General features: G+C 37.4%; 2 protein-coding genes across 2 annotated transcripts; one reads left to right on the top strand and one right to left on the bottom strand.

Moving 5' to 3' along the window:
- Positions 643 to 4,685, bottom strand: LOC18614394 (squamosa promoter-binding-like protein 7). The gene is made up of 3 exons (XM_007052143.2): positions 3,153 to 4,685; positions 2,692 to 2,813; positions 643 to 1,209 (listed from the first exon to the last, which is right to left on the bottom strand). The coding sequence occupies exons 1-3, from the start codon at positions 3,860 to 3,862 to the stop codon at positions 755 to 757; spliced, it is 1,287 nt and encodes a 428-aa protein (XP_007052205.2). The 5' UTR covers positions 3,863 to 4,685; the 3' UTR covers positions 643 to 754.
- On the top strand, positions 12,765 to 14,246 carry LOC18614393 (metalloendoproteinase 4-MMP). Its single transcript, XM_007052142.2, has one exon. It carries the CDS (start codon positions 12,849 to 12,851, stop codon positions 13,923 to 13,925), a length of 1,077 nt encoding a protein of 358 aa, XP_007052204.2. The 5' UTR covers positions 12,765 to 12,848; the 3' UTR covers positions 13,926 to 14,246.

The following is a 14,467-nucleotide window of genomic DNA, read 5'->3' as shown; positions in this document are numbered from 1 at the left end:
TTTCATTGTTTCTTTACAAATGAAGCATATTTCGAATTGCATTAGAGTAATGAGCATCGAACTTTAGGTCATTTCTTCAAACACATTCTTAGGGAGACAAATTTTATTATAGATGAATTTGCAAAAACAGAAAATTTTTCCCTTTGTTGCTTAACTTTTGTTCCTAAAACTTTATGCTTTCTTTTCTCCAAATTTCTAATAAAATTCCCTTCCTATTAAGAAACAAAAGATTAATCTCATTAACTTCTAATGCAAGGTATATGGTGAAGAATGACTGAACTATTGATAACAAAGCATGCTTGCCGCGTTAATCCATTTCAAAAATGAAAACTGGAGTGAGCCCCAACAGTTCTACTTGCAAAAGTTTAATGCCAGTCAACAAACCAGGGGCCAGGTTCAACCTGACAATGTTGCCCCAAGTAAATGGTTATGGTCCGCAGCTGTAGTCACTCTCTGCTTCTACCGACTGTGAAAGGCTAACCATCGAATCAAGCATGTTCCAAGAAATAAATTTGGGTCCAACAATCACTTCAAATTGAGAGTCAAGTTAAAGCTGGAAAATTCTTCAAACGCATTTATGAATTTATTTATTCTATAAAAAAATGTCCCTACAAGATTGAATGAAAATGGTCAGACTTACTGTTACAAAGAAATGGCGATCAAACTATGAATGAATTATACAGTCCCGATAATCAATAATCATCCTAGAAAACAAAGCAATTAAACTGTTACAAGCCAATAAATAATGGGAATTTTAAACTACGTGTGTTCCCTGCAAGGAATTCCACAACTCGGAACACTCTTCTTCCTCTTCCTTAGTTTTCCCCCTCACAGACAACATTTCGAATGCTGAGCTTGAAGCTTGCATGAGGTCTAATGTAACTTGGGCACCGGTTACAGGAAACCTGTCCCAACCGTGAGGCTCAGGTAATGAAGGGTGCTGCTGTACTGCTACAGAACTGGACCCAGGTTGGGCGTCTCCTAGGTCTTCCATTGCATGGTGGTGCAAATGCCAGTCTCGATCGAGTATGAGCTGCCGAGCCAGGATGGCAGCACGATTTTCTGCAATCAGCTCACGCAAGGCAGCACTAGATCTTGAGGAGAGATCAGATGAGAAAATCCAAGAATCAGCCCTGGATGACAGAAGAGAGAGAGCACGTCCTGTCGGCGACGATAGGTATGGAAATCTCCCAGTCATCAATTTATTATCTATTGAGAACATACAAAGTCACATGTTTCCGAGTTCATAAACCAGAAAAGTTCTACACTACTTTGACCTCAAGCACAATTGGAATCAAATGAGTTAGCGTGATCTACTTTTCATGGTCTGCAGTTACAAGCTTACACAATGAAGACAGTCATATTCATAACATGATCAATGCTCCTAAAGTGTTTTTAAGTGCTCACAGGAAGAATATCACAGAAGTAAGCAGAAGCAACAAGCATGCCTACGGTACCTTTTGGCCTCTCAAATTTATTTTAATTCGAAACCAATTTCCTCCCATTTCATAGCTCAGCATGGAAATATTGCTCAACACAACACACTCAACCTTGTTGAATTCAATGAAACCATGCATTGAGGTAATATCAGAACAAATGCAACTTGATCATACTAAAATGTGTTTTCCTTAATTAGCATACATAAAAACTCATGCGCATGCATTATCACCATGATCGGTCTTGGTTTCAATAAGAAGCTCACTAGGCAATTATATTATGTAAATCAATAAATAATGTATTATTCAAATCAAGGAAGGGATAATTTCGTGATCCGTTGCCAGAATATCCCCAGTCCTGTCAGTGAAGTTTCCCTACTCCCACTTTCCTATCTGTAGATGGTTGCCAGATACAAGGTCTAACGGGATAATATAGGAGGACTGGCCTGATAGCATTGGGGAAAAGCTTCAAAAGATCCAATCTGATATCAGTTCTTTCTCGGACAAAGATTACATGAGAACTGCCTTATTCTAGTGATTTTTCTTTAACCCAAACAAAAGTCAAGGTTTAATTAAAGCACAAATGCAGTAAAACTCATGTTAGAATAACACCTAAATGTATTAACATTACTAAAGTGTGCATTCCATGGCATATCTTTGTGGTAAAATTAATGAAATGTCTATGAAACATGCTTCTGTTGCTGCTTGAACTTGACGACAGCCATTGTAACTTTTGAGTTACAAAGTCTGAATAAATGTGAGACATCTTATAAGAGAGTTAACCAGCTCACTGCTCAGGCTTAATATCAGAGCATCTAATTATCGACCATCCTTTACTGCAACTACAGGGATTAAACAGTGACCGGTTCAACCGAGATAAACCTTATCCAGATCAAAAGGGAAATCAAAGGCAAAAAAAACCCAAGTCTTAACGGAACAAGAACTTTATACCAACGGCAGAAAATTCATAAATCATAGTAAAAAAAATGCACTTTTCTAATTAGTAAGCTCAAAGGGGGCAGCATTGAGATTACCTTACTCTTTATTTTGCCTTTCCAAAACTCTGATTATTCCAACAGTTATTATAAAAAGGAAAGTTGATTTTCCCGAGACATGAAGCCTTGTGCATCTTGGAAAAACACGATTAATATCCGCTAATGCAGTCATAAGGACTAGCTAGTATTAAAATAATGGCACATGTAAATCATGCAACAAGGAATTTCAATTAAAAATAAAAACAAGAATTTCCATGTACCTTGAGCAGAGTTCCTGGAAGCAGAATCGTGATGGGAGCTCTTTCTTCTACGCTCATTGTGCCCTGCCAATCTCCTCCTGCAACTCCTCTTCGAGTCGTCAAACTCTGACACCACATGAAACCTATTGCCCATGTGCCCACTCATACATCAGCTCATTAAAATACAAAGATTTCTTACTACTCATTTTCCTATCATCTACCAAATTTGACCAACGCCATACCAAGACACAATAATTGAAAAGGAGAAGGAAAAAAGATGAGAATGAAGAGAAAAGAGGAAGACAACAAAAAAAAAATCAAACATTTTGCGCTGTTCCTTCATTCTTTAATCATTAAAAAGAAGTAAAAGAACCCCTAAAATTAGAATAGTAGTACTTACTATTTTTAACTAACCTTTTATGGCAGTTTTTTAGCCCTAAGATGGAAAGAAAAGGAAACGCAATTGGAGAATTAACAGTCACCTGCTACACTGTTGACAGAAACGTTGCTCTAATCCTAGCACCACCACCTTGGGTGCCTTAGAGTGCATCTCACAAACTTTATGCCTCCGGTGGTAGTCTTTAGCATTGACCAGCGCAACATGGCATCCTTCAACTTGACACCTTGGCACCGTCGCTGGAGGCCCCAGCACCGCTGTCGATGAGGAAGGCCCTATTCCGCCGCCGCCCCCGCCACCACCACCGAGATTATTATTATTGTAGTATGGTTTACCTTTCTTTCCAATGGAGAACCCAGCGGCCACGTGCCGCTCGGTCAGAGCTGTAGAATCCTCGAAATAGTGCCTCTTGCCAAGCTTCAAACAAACGAGATGAGGGTCAGGGTGCATATGAGACCCGTCTCCGGTGTAAAGAGCGTGCTGCTGGTTCAAGTGGTGGGCAAGAGTAGCGTTGTCATGGTGAGGAAGAAACATGAGCGGGTGGGCTGTACTTATTTCAGGGAGCGCGTTGCAGGAGGAGGCGGTAGTCTCCGCCCTGGTGGCGGCGGCGGCGGCGGTAGTAGCAGTACTAGTGGCGTACAAGTTCAAGCCGTTAGTAGTATTATTATTGTTGCCTCCCCAATCAAATACCGTAGCAGTTGTAGGGCTAAGCCCCCGCATATCCCAAGCGAGATTAATGCTGCTATTACCAGTTTGCCCCCGGTTCCCCATGAACATGCTCCCACCATTTTCCATAATCTGTGTCTTTCCACTTGCTGCTTGCAGTGTCCGTAGTGCCCTTTGCTCTGTTTACCTATCTATAAGCGATAACGGTCGATGTATAGCTTTGGGATATCCTTTTTGCTAGTTTTGCCGGTTTTGCGTACGCAGAGAGGACTGAAGCATGCCCCCCTGATTGCTTTATACAAAAGAAGAAACTTAGAGAAATAAATAAACAAGCAAACTTTAAAGAAAGAGAGAGAGAGATAATAAGAGAATATGAATGAAGGGTTAGGTTTCTTCGTTATTGTACTCCTATGGGGAAGTGATAGGAGCTTCAGAATCAGAAAAAAGCTGCAAGTTTTACGGACAGAAAGAGAGAGAAGCTGAACCCGATGGAGAGGCACGTGAGAGAAGAGTTTACCACGTGGGAAGAGTGAAGGAAGGTGGGCCAATCCAAGTTGGGCTGGAACTGATTTGATATGAGCTGCAATAAGTGAAGAAAAAAAAATGGCTGATAGGACTGAATAAAGAACAGACGAGGAGGAGAAGCAAGAAAAACCCTCCTCTTTTTGTTTATGAACGAAGCAGGTTTAAATGTAGTTGCAGACGCAGTCCAAGGAGCGTGTACTACACTGCTGTCTCGCTGCTAAGCTGCATGCATTTCCTACGTAAGCTTCCAATGGGAACTTCAAGTTTCACCTGATAGATTCTTCTTATCTTTACACGAACCGAGCGTCTTCGGAACGCGCTTCGAGTGGGTTGTCAGAATCCTTTATCCCGATAACGGGTGCAAAGTCTGCAATATATCGCTTCCAACATCCCTCTTCGTTTCCTTTGCCTTTCGTTATTTTCGCCAAATATTTGTTTCCCTTGGCTTTAAAACAAACAAAAGAGAGACGTGAACATATAAATTAATACTAATAATAGGAACTTTAATATACATTCAATGAATTTACCATAAGTTATTATTATAATTATTAGAGTAATAATAAAAGAGAGTCTTACGTGTTGAGTTAGAAATATTTAATAATATCATTATTATTAAAATTTTAACTTCTTTCATTTGAGAAAATGAAATCCTTTTTCATAATACTTGTAGAGAAAAGTTATTCAATCAATTTTTGTATCCAAAGTTCTAAAATTCAAATCTGTTTTATTTAACTATTCAGAAATAGTAACCTACAAATTTGCACACAACCAAAATTAAAAGACCACGTGGTTTGAAATTCAAGCTAATTAATGATAGAAATATCATAGCAACAACGTTTTTCTACACTACCCGACCACCTACAAAAGGCACCCACCCCCTACCCCAACCTCCACAAAAAGGCCTCGGGGAAGGGGGGGTGGGGGTGGGGGGGGGGTGTGGTGGGGAATCTATTCTATTCTATCCAAAGTTGGGGTAGGTAAAAAGCTCTTCATAGTTCGACACTTGGCCATCTTTTTATAGCTAAATATTACTAAAATTAATGCTACCAAAGCTGAATAAGAAACTCAATTGGGTTGGAGGGTCAATAATGTATTGCAATGAAAGGGCTCTCATTACTCTCCTTGCTTCGTCAGCAGATAAATTTATTGAAAAAAATTACATGCGGATAAACGTGTATAAATTAATTTCTTACATAAAATGCGATATTAAGTTATTTCAATCTCAATTTTAACGAATGTGAACCTACCATTATTATAAACCATTTAAAAGAACAAGCTATATTAGGTTATCCAACACTCGTTAATCCTTTTCATGATTCTAAGTACAAGTGTATTATATCTATACCTATATATAATAGCTGTCTTTTAATCCATGTAATTGGTTGACCCTTGGCCTGACCAATTGATGGCCAATTTTGTATGGCATATTTCAATTTCATGGGAGTAAATTTGTGAGATTCAATAATTGATGACAAATCAAGTGAGGGTGTTTTTGGGCTTTTGCTAAATAAGAGAGGTATGTATGTCTTTTCAGATTATAGGTATTTTTTATGAGATATGATGTATTCGGAATTTTAAAATATCATGAGATTGTTTTAGTATTTTAAATTTTGTGTTCATTCCTAGCACTGAGGGTATCCTTGGTTTTCCACTAAATTTTCAAAGCATTTCAGTTTTTTTTAACTTCTTGAGCTAATGATTTCTTCTTTTATTTTTTTAAAATTAATAACAATTGATCAATCGCTTTTTATTGTCTGTTACTGCGTGATTGGAATGCTTCGGTGGATTCTGCTTCTGCCCTTGCTTTAGTTGCTGCAATTTTTTGTTCCCATGTCTTTTCTCTGCAACTCTACGTTGTTTATGTTTTGTGATTGAGCTACTTTGATTGTTGCTTGCACAGATTTTTTTTTTTTGGGTTTGCTTTTTTGTTTTGATGTGGGAGTTTTTGGGTTGCTTGGAGATTACTACATTTCTAAACCACTCTTGCAGGCTAGGATGGTTCCCCTTGTATTTCTCTGCCTGTTTCGGTAGTTGAAATGTGCAGATGAGCGGGGAGAGGAGAAAGAAGAAGAAGAAGAGTTGGCCGAAATGTACAAGTGAGCAAGGAGAGGAAAAAGAACATAAAATAAGAAGAGTAGTGTCAATGATAAGTCGAGACAAAAATTTTACTCCTTCCGTGAGTCAAGGGAATGACATTCTTTAAACTAATTGCAATTGCAAACACATTCTCCTTCTTTTATTACAAACAAAAATTACAAAGTCAATGCACTTTAAATTGCAAAGAATGTGCGACACTTTCACAAAACCAAACACCCACTTAAATTTTTCCCTTGTCCTTTGGTAAGAGGGCATTTTCATATTTCTAAAATTTTACATGGTTTTTTGGTTTTTTTCCTTTGATGTTTAATATTTTGATGGTTATTATGTTATGGCTTCTTGTACGTGGTTGTTTGCTACGTAATTTGGAACCTTTTAACTTAACTTTCGAGTTTCAGTTGTACCTATGCAGGTTAAAAGCTAAAAGCTGGCTCTTATATAAGGTAAAAGTTTGAGCTCTGCACTTCTACTTTGTTTTGTATTCATTTTCCATTTTAATGAATCTCATTTTAGTTTATTTGCATATTTGGGTCTTTCTCTTAGCTTTGGAAAGAGAGACAGGGACGATTTAATTTCGTTATTGTTTTGTTTGGGATCTTCTTTGATTCAGTTTTATTTTGTCAATCATTCTTTAACTTCGAACTCATTTAATCCTTAGTTTCTTAGTCAATGTTGTACATTTTCCTGACCTATAAACCACCAAAGGGGAAGTCATCACACGTCACCAACGTGGGAAAACTTAAAGAAGCCTTTTTTTTCTCATTTCTTTTTTTTTTTCGGTTATTTTTTTCGTTTACTATTTCCTGCTTTTTCTATTTTCTTTTAATGGAGGATAATAACAAGGAAAAGACATTGGGAACCCCCCAACCTACAAAGAAAAATTATTTTGTTTACACATATTAATGAATTCAGTGTTGTTGGGTTTATGTTGATAGGACAAATTGTATATTGTCAACTCCCATTCAAGTTGCTTATAATTTTTTTGGGTAAATTGACACTAAAAAACTAACACTCACAACACCATATTAGCTACTATAGTATTTTTTGTAATAGTTATGTATACATTTTGGAGCTTGCAAAAACCCTTCAACTATTTAAATAAATTGAAATAATTTTTTTTTATTATGATCAATTAAGTTCTTATATTTTTATTTTAGAACAAATAAACTTTATAAGTAATAATTAACTAATTATTATTAATTAAAATATTACTTATCATGTTATATTTATATAAAATTGATGTGAAAGATAAAAAATATTATATGATTTTAATAATATGTTACATTATTATTGATTATGATATGTTAAAATGTTATATTATAATTGATTATGATATATTAATATATCATGTTAACATCATATGGTATAAAATAATAAGTAAAATTTTGACTGAATCAACTATTAGTTATAAAAATTTATTTAATTTAAAATAAAAATATAAAAATTTAATTAAAAATAATAAAATAATAAAAATTTATTTAAAAATTTAAAATAATTTAAAAAATTTTTAAAATATTATACCTAACTAAATTATAAATTACATTTATCAATACATGAAATATTTTTGTCTGTAAATATATTTATTAAAAAATTTTATGTTAAAAACATTTTCCTACTATTATTTATATAAAATCTTTATAATATTTCTTTTATTAAATGAAAGCCTGCAGTACGGTAATAGTTTCTTGCCGTAACGCGCGGGTAACATGCTGGTATGTTTACGTTACTAGGCAGTGGGCTATTTGAAAGTTTGGAGGAATACAAACAAGTATACATGAAGGAGTCCCAGTCGTGATCGAATGCAACACAGACTGTAAAGTGTGTTGGACACAATCTTCGATCAGGGGCGGCCATACACGTGTCCGGAAAATGGGGTTCCCAGGCAAAGATCTTCCTCCAAATATACACCAGAGATCGACCATATTAGTTTTGATGGTGACCACACCTTGGCATGATGCCATTCTTTTTTGAATAGTCATTGGGTTTTTCTTCAGGTCAGTGAATAAGGGAACCGTGTAAGATGGCACTGGTCGTAAATAAAACATGACATGGAGACCTGTTACGTTTGCTTTGAATGTTTTCTGAAGGAAAAAGTTGAGACAAATCCCTCAGGAACGGGCTGTAATTAGAAAAAAAGTCCTGCCCCGATCAATTACTTTCTCTTTTGCTTGTTGTGAAATGGTAAAGAAAAGGGTTGACAGATAGCAGCAGAATATGACCAGTGACTGAGAGCAGTGGGAACCCTCAGCCCCACGCGCTTCCCCCCAGCCCGTGCACTGTTTACCACAAAACTCCCATGGCTATTCCAGGTATGGAAATGCAAGGCTTTTTTGCAGTTTTCTCTGCCTTGGATTATTAAGTAAAAAAATATTACACCTACTACTAGCTGCCCTGACTGACATTGATGGGCACTTGTCAATATCAGAAGAATATAAAAGGCAATTTTCCAACTAAACTGCTTACGCTAATCTCTTCAATCAAATCCTTATGTAGTTTAATCTGCTAATCGGGACACTCGGGCTCTAAAAAGGTAGGGTTTTGGTTCCCCCTGTTGGCTGTTGCTGACCATCAGGTTTTGTCATAAAGATTGTATAGTTAAAAAAGTCTGAAGGCATCGGGGGTATCCAAAGTTGTGGGACCCCAAACAATAAAGGACCTTAGATCGAACCACGTGTACGACCATCATGGTCCAACTGGGGGGCGGTTGCATTTGCAGACGATGGCAAAAATATTTACTGCTATTAACATTTGTAGAATAAAACAAAGGAGTTCCTGAAAAGCTGGGAGAGAGAGGGGAGGGAACTCCCACTTTGTACTTGCGAAGTGGGTGTTTGACACGTGTAAATCAACAAACTTGATCAGGATCCAATTTTCCAAATTCCCATTCGCCCCCCTCGTCTCTCCCGTACTTCAACCAGAGTTGGGGAACTGAGAGACATTGGAAGTCTGAGACTATATTGTTTCTTTTAATGAAACACAAAGAAGGGTTACAAAAGAGATAAACATAAAAAAAAAAAGGGGGGGGGGGGGGTTGGGGGTATGGGGATGACGGGAGGGGACCATTTTTGCATATTTTTATTTGTTTCTGGTTTGGGGGGGATGTTACAAAACAAGAGGGGGACCATTTGAAAGGTCTGATCCATCCAAATTTGTGGCTTTAAATCTATAAATGGAACATTCTCTTTATTTGCTTATGAACGCGTTGGATCCCAAGGAATAGACAAATTTCCCAACTGGTTTATCAAATAGTATTGAAATAGTTATTTACAACACTATATATATATACACTCCTTTATCCTGATCAGATCTTCACTCATCCTGGCTGATACTGTTCGAGTAGTAAATTCCCTGCGGTTCATTGGTAAAAAATTATGGTCGTAGAGGATATGGTGGTTGGGGAGAAGGGAAAATGACTTTCTTACCTCCCAATGAGCTAAACGATCTTCCTCAAACTGAGGGAGACATAGATATAAGGACAGGGTTTGGGTGTGTAAAAGGAGGAGGTGAATGAGACCTTTCACTCAAAAGAAAGAACCGAGGAGTGAAGGAAGCTTTAATGCAAGATAGATAAGGCTTGGGAGTAGGGGAAAAGTGTCAATGGGAAAGATGAAAGTAACTCTTTAATCTTTGATTGCTCCTGCCAATACACTTTGAAAGTACTTATCTTACTTGTATGTAGTTATTCTGATTCAAAACATTTATGCCATTTGGACAGAATCTGTTCTCGGCGTCAATGTCATAGCGAAAATACATGGCATCATTCATAGTCATGTTACCAAATAATTACAGGCAAGAAGTAAAGGCTAAAGCTTTAAATGACTCGTGAAAGATTGAATGGAGTGCCCAAGCTTTATTCCTGTCACCAAATTGGAGAAATAGGTGGCGATCAGGAGGGCATATTGACAGCAGAATCGAATGGTACATAATCAACTTAATTAAAATAAAACTGAAATCACTTGCCCATGAAGAAGAAGCCAATTCCGTCCAACCTTATCTCAACAGGGCTAAAAGTAGATGATGAAAAAGAAAAGGAGAATAGGATGCATCAATTGGAGATTGGGAGGGGATGGATTATCCCAATATACAGGTTGAAAGTCATGCATTTTAGAGAATCATGATGGTTGCAAGAAAAGGTGAGCAAACAAAGGGACCCAGGCATAGATTTTCAATCAAAGCTGACTGGGGCTGAGTCAAGAGGGGCCCTTTCCCTGTCCCTGAGAACTCATAAAAGAACCTGTCTGCTGATTTAATTGTACAACTGGATTTGAGCATTATATGGACCCATCTCCTAACATCACCTCAGCGTCACTTAATGGAGGGAATGCCTCAATTATTTAGCACTTTTTCACTCCCTCCCTCTCCCTCTCCCTCTCTCTTTTTTCTTTCGTTTTTTTTTTCATTTTTCATGACAAAATATTTCGAGACAGGGTCACTCATTTACTTCACCATATATAGAAGTTTGTTACACACGATCCAGACTTTGATGGGTGCCCGTTTAATGTAGTCAACCGTCCCATTGTGGTCAGGATTGTTTTGATCAGCTTCAAATTCACCCTAAAATGGACCTATCTTGTTGTAAGTATTTAAAATTTTGAGTATATACATCTCAGATTATCTGTTGGAAAAGTTTCATGATTGAGTAAAGCAGCTACAGACTCACAAGGGCTACCAAACTACTTTGACCTTAGCTACAAAATAAAAGATTAGCCTAGGATGGATCCTAACAACACACCCCCAAAGGACGAAAAAGAAATAAAGCACCCCTCAGATACAACCAAAAGTGGAAAACAGTTGCTGTACAGTATTCTTTGTACAGATTTTCCTTGCTCGCTTGGATATTCTGACATTTATTAAAAAAGGTAATCCTCGGGCCCTCAACTGGTGGAAACCCAGAAAAACTCTTGTGGGCAGAGACCTGGCTGGGTCTTCTGCTTTTTGAAGTGTGGTTGGGTTCATAAGAGGCATCTTGGTCTCTCTATAGGATAAACCTTCCTCCTACTTCACTGCCATGGCCCAGTGAAAATAGACTTGTGGCATCGGCTGTCCTATTCCCTCCTTAAGGACAGGAGCAGGTTTAAGGCCCAACATGACATTTGGACTCCTGCTTGCTTTAGATCATAAATTTGTTCGTCACTCTTTTTTTTTTTTGGTTATGTAAGGTAATCCTTGTCTCAATTCATAAATCCCAAACCTCTAACTCAAAAATAGAAAGTGTAAACTTCTGATTTCCCTCAAATTAAAGCTATCTTCTTGTATCCTGACTAGTTTGTTATAATTTATTTTGTTATATATCATAGATGGTAAGTCAAATTTATCACTAGTCGACTTTGATTCATATGAAATTCACAGAAGCTAAAGCTAATAAAAATTTTGGTTTGGATAAAGGCGAGGGGGTACTGTCAGTACTTTGACTTGGCGAGAATGAAAAATGAACCAAAGAGACAGCAATTTGGAATATCAGCAAGCAACCCTAAAAGTAGTTGCCTAAAAATGGTAGTTTCTTTACTTTTTCAAAGAGAGTTGAAGATTGAGTCTTTTACACGTCCAAAAAAACAGCGAAAGCCGAGCAGTATTCCCCCATGACGCTTTTCTCATAGAGCGTTTGTTTTTTTCCAGAAGATGCAGATTGAGTCGTCCGCACGTCTACAACTGTGGCTGACAACAACAGCAACAATGATAAATCCTAACGACCAGTTTACCACTTTGCTTCCCGAACCACTGTAGCCCTTTTCCTCACCTCAAAGAGAAAACAAAACTACAACAAGAGTTTGTTAGGCCTGACATGCCTCCTCACCTCGGCCTCTCCCTGCCCTTTGTGCCACACAACCCAATTCTGGGTCCACTCACTCTATGCAAATTTCAAAGGTTTGATCCTTGAGTCTTTGTCTTTTCCCCCCCATCCATGCATTGAGCAACATATATGCCACAAATATTTGAGAAACACCAATTGAGTAGAAAGTAAGAATAGATTTTAAGACACTTAAATGTGAGTTGATTTAAAATTTAAGCAAGGGAATAACAAAAATCTTCTACACCCATTTTGTGTTTCGTTTTATGTTTTTTTTTCATAATTTTGTATTATAGGTCTAATTTCATATTATCAATTACAAACTCTAATTTTAAATTTAATTATATCATACTATGAAAAATTTAGAAAATACGTAACGTAAAATTATTAAAAAACCAAATATATGATTCTTATAAGTAAAATAATGAAATGCGGAGGATAATTCTAGACAATTACTTCAAAATTTCATTATAAAGTTCCCTTTGTTTCACTACAACATTTGGAAGTCTTAATGTAATGATGAATCTATCTTATCCATTATCCCAAAAACCAACAGAAAAAGGTAATCATGTGTCTATCATATTTTCAATAATCCTAATTATTTACTGACCAACCCATCATTACAAAACTCGATTCTTTCTTTATAACAACGCTTCCCTCCACGCTTTCAATCCAAAAATCTCCACTCTCTCCCCCTGCCCTATCATGCTTCTACCATCCACTCCCCCTCTCTCCCTTCTCCTCATCTTCTTCATCCACAACTTGCCACCTTACATGGCGGCAAGACCAGAACCCGAATTTGCATCCAACCAACTAACCGAAACAACTCCCAGTAACTACTACTACTACTACTACTACCACAATAGGTTCCTGAATTCCCGAAGAGGCAGCCACGTCAGCGGCTTGTCGGAGATCAAGAAATACTTCCACTATTTCGGTTATCTAACATCGCAAGATTATGACGTATCAGATGACATGTTCGATGCTCCGTTGGAATCGGCTGTCATTTATTACCAATCAAAGCTTGGGCTTCAAGTCACCGGTAAGCTCGATTTCGATACGCTCTCTCAAATTTTAGCTCCAAGATGTGGTGTTCCCGACGCAGGATCATCTCCTGCTTTGCATGCAACAAAAAACTACGTATATTTTCCTGGGAAACCTCGATGGGCACGTCGCATTCCGATGACTCTGACGTATGGATTTTCCCCCGACTATATGATTCGGTACTTGAGCTTATCGGACATAAGAAAAACCTTTAAAGGAGCTTTCTCGAAATGGGAATCAGTTATTCCCGTGAGATTTGTAGAAACAGATGATTATGGGTTTGCTGATATCAAGATAGGGTTTTACGCTGGTGATCATGGTGACGGAGAGCCGTTCGATGGGGTGTTGGGCATCCTAGGCCACTCGTTTTCTCCCGAGAGCGGGAAGCTTCATCTCGATGCGGCTGAGATGTGGGCAGTTGATTTTCAAGTGGAGAAATCGAAGGTAGCCATAGATTTAGAATCTGTAGCTGTTCATGAGATCGGGCATTTGTTAGGGTTAGCTCATAGTCCAGTTAAAGGGGCTGTCATGTACCCAAGCTTGAAACCGAGAGTAAAGAAAGTTGATCTATCGCTTGATGACATACAAGGAGTCCAATCTCTCTACGGAACAAACCCTAATTTCACATTCAGTTCTTCGTTGGAATCTGATACTTCAGCAAACCCCGCCGTTGGTTCGAGATTCGAACCATCTTTATGGGCCATGTCGATGCTCCTGGCAGCTTGCTTCTGCATTTAAATTTCCTTGTTTCATTTTCTTTTTCTTTAGAGAACAAAGACAAAAGATTAGAATGGTGATCAGGTCTCGATTCTGCGGTCTCTGTTGCATAGTAAGAGCTGCCGGGACCCTTGATTTAGGATACTTAATTTTGCAGTCATCAATGGAGATTCCGAAATCAAACGGAGCAGAAGAATGACTGTCCCCATCATATATAGGAGGAAGCTACAAGAGGATAACATTTTATTTTCATGTAAATCTTTAAACATACTCTAAAAGTGATTATTACAATTAATTGCAAAAAATTTATGTATATAATTATCAGTTATTAGGTCCACCAAACTATTCATCTTTTTCTTTTTCTATTTTTTTTTAATTTGTAACAAAATGACTTGGGAAATAATCAAGTCCAACATTTAATTTTCATGACTCAAGACTGGGAAATTAAAGGAAAAATAAGTACTACCTTATCATGGAACCAAATCGGCCTACCTTATAAATTTTAATATAAAATATATAAAAATTAAAACTTTTATCTTAATTTCATGAGATCATTTTTAATT

The sequence above is a fragment of the Theobroma cacao genome, chromosome 1 (assembly GCF_000208745.1).
Source record: "Theobroma cacao cultivar B97-61/B2 chromosome 1, Criollo_cocoa_genome_V2, whole genome shotgun sequence".
NCBI classification, from domain to species: Eukaryota; Viridiplantae; Streptophyta; class Magnoliopsida; order Malvales; family Malvaceae; genus Theobroma; species Theobroma cacao.
This window is presented reverse-complemented; position numbering and strand designations above follow the sequence as displayed.

Coding starts and splice junctions, on each gene's coding strand:
- LOC18614394 (XM_007052143.2), bottom strand. CDS start 3,862: ATGGAAAATGGTGGGAGCATGTTCATGGGGAACCGGGGGCAAACTGGT. Junction 2,814..3,152: donor TTCTGTCAACAGTGTAGCAG/GTGACTGTTAAT, acceptor CATGGGCAATAG/GTTTCATGTGGTGTCAGAGT. Junction 1,210..2,691: donor TTCCAGGAACTCTGCTCAAG/GTACATGGAAAT, acceptor TGTTCTCAATAG/ATAATAAATTGATGACTGGG.
- LOC18614393 (XM_007052142.2), top strand. CDS start 12,849: ATGCTTCTACCATCCACTCCCCCTCTCTCCCTTCTCCTCATCTTCTTC.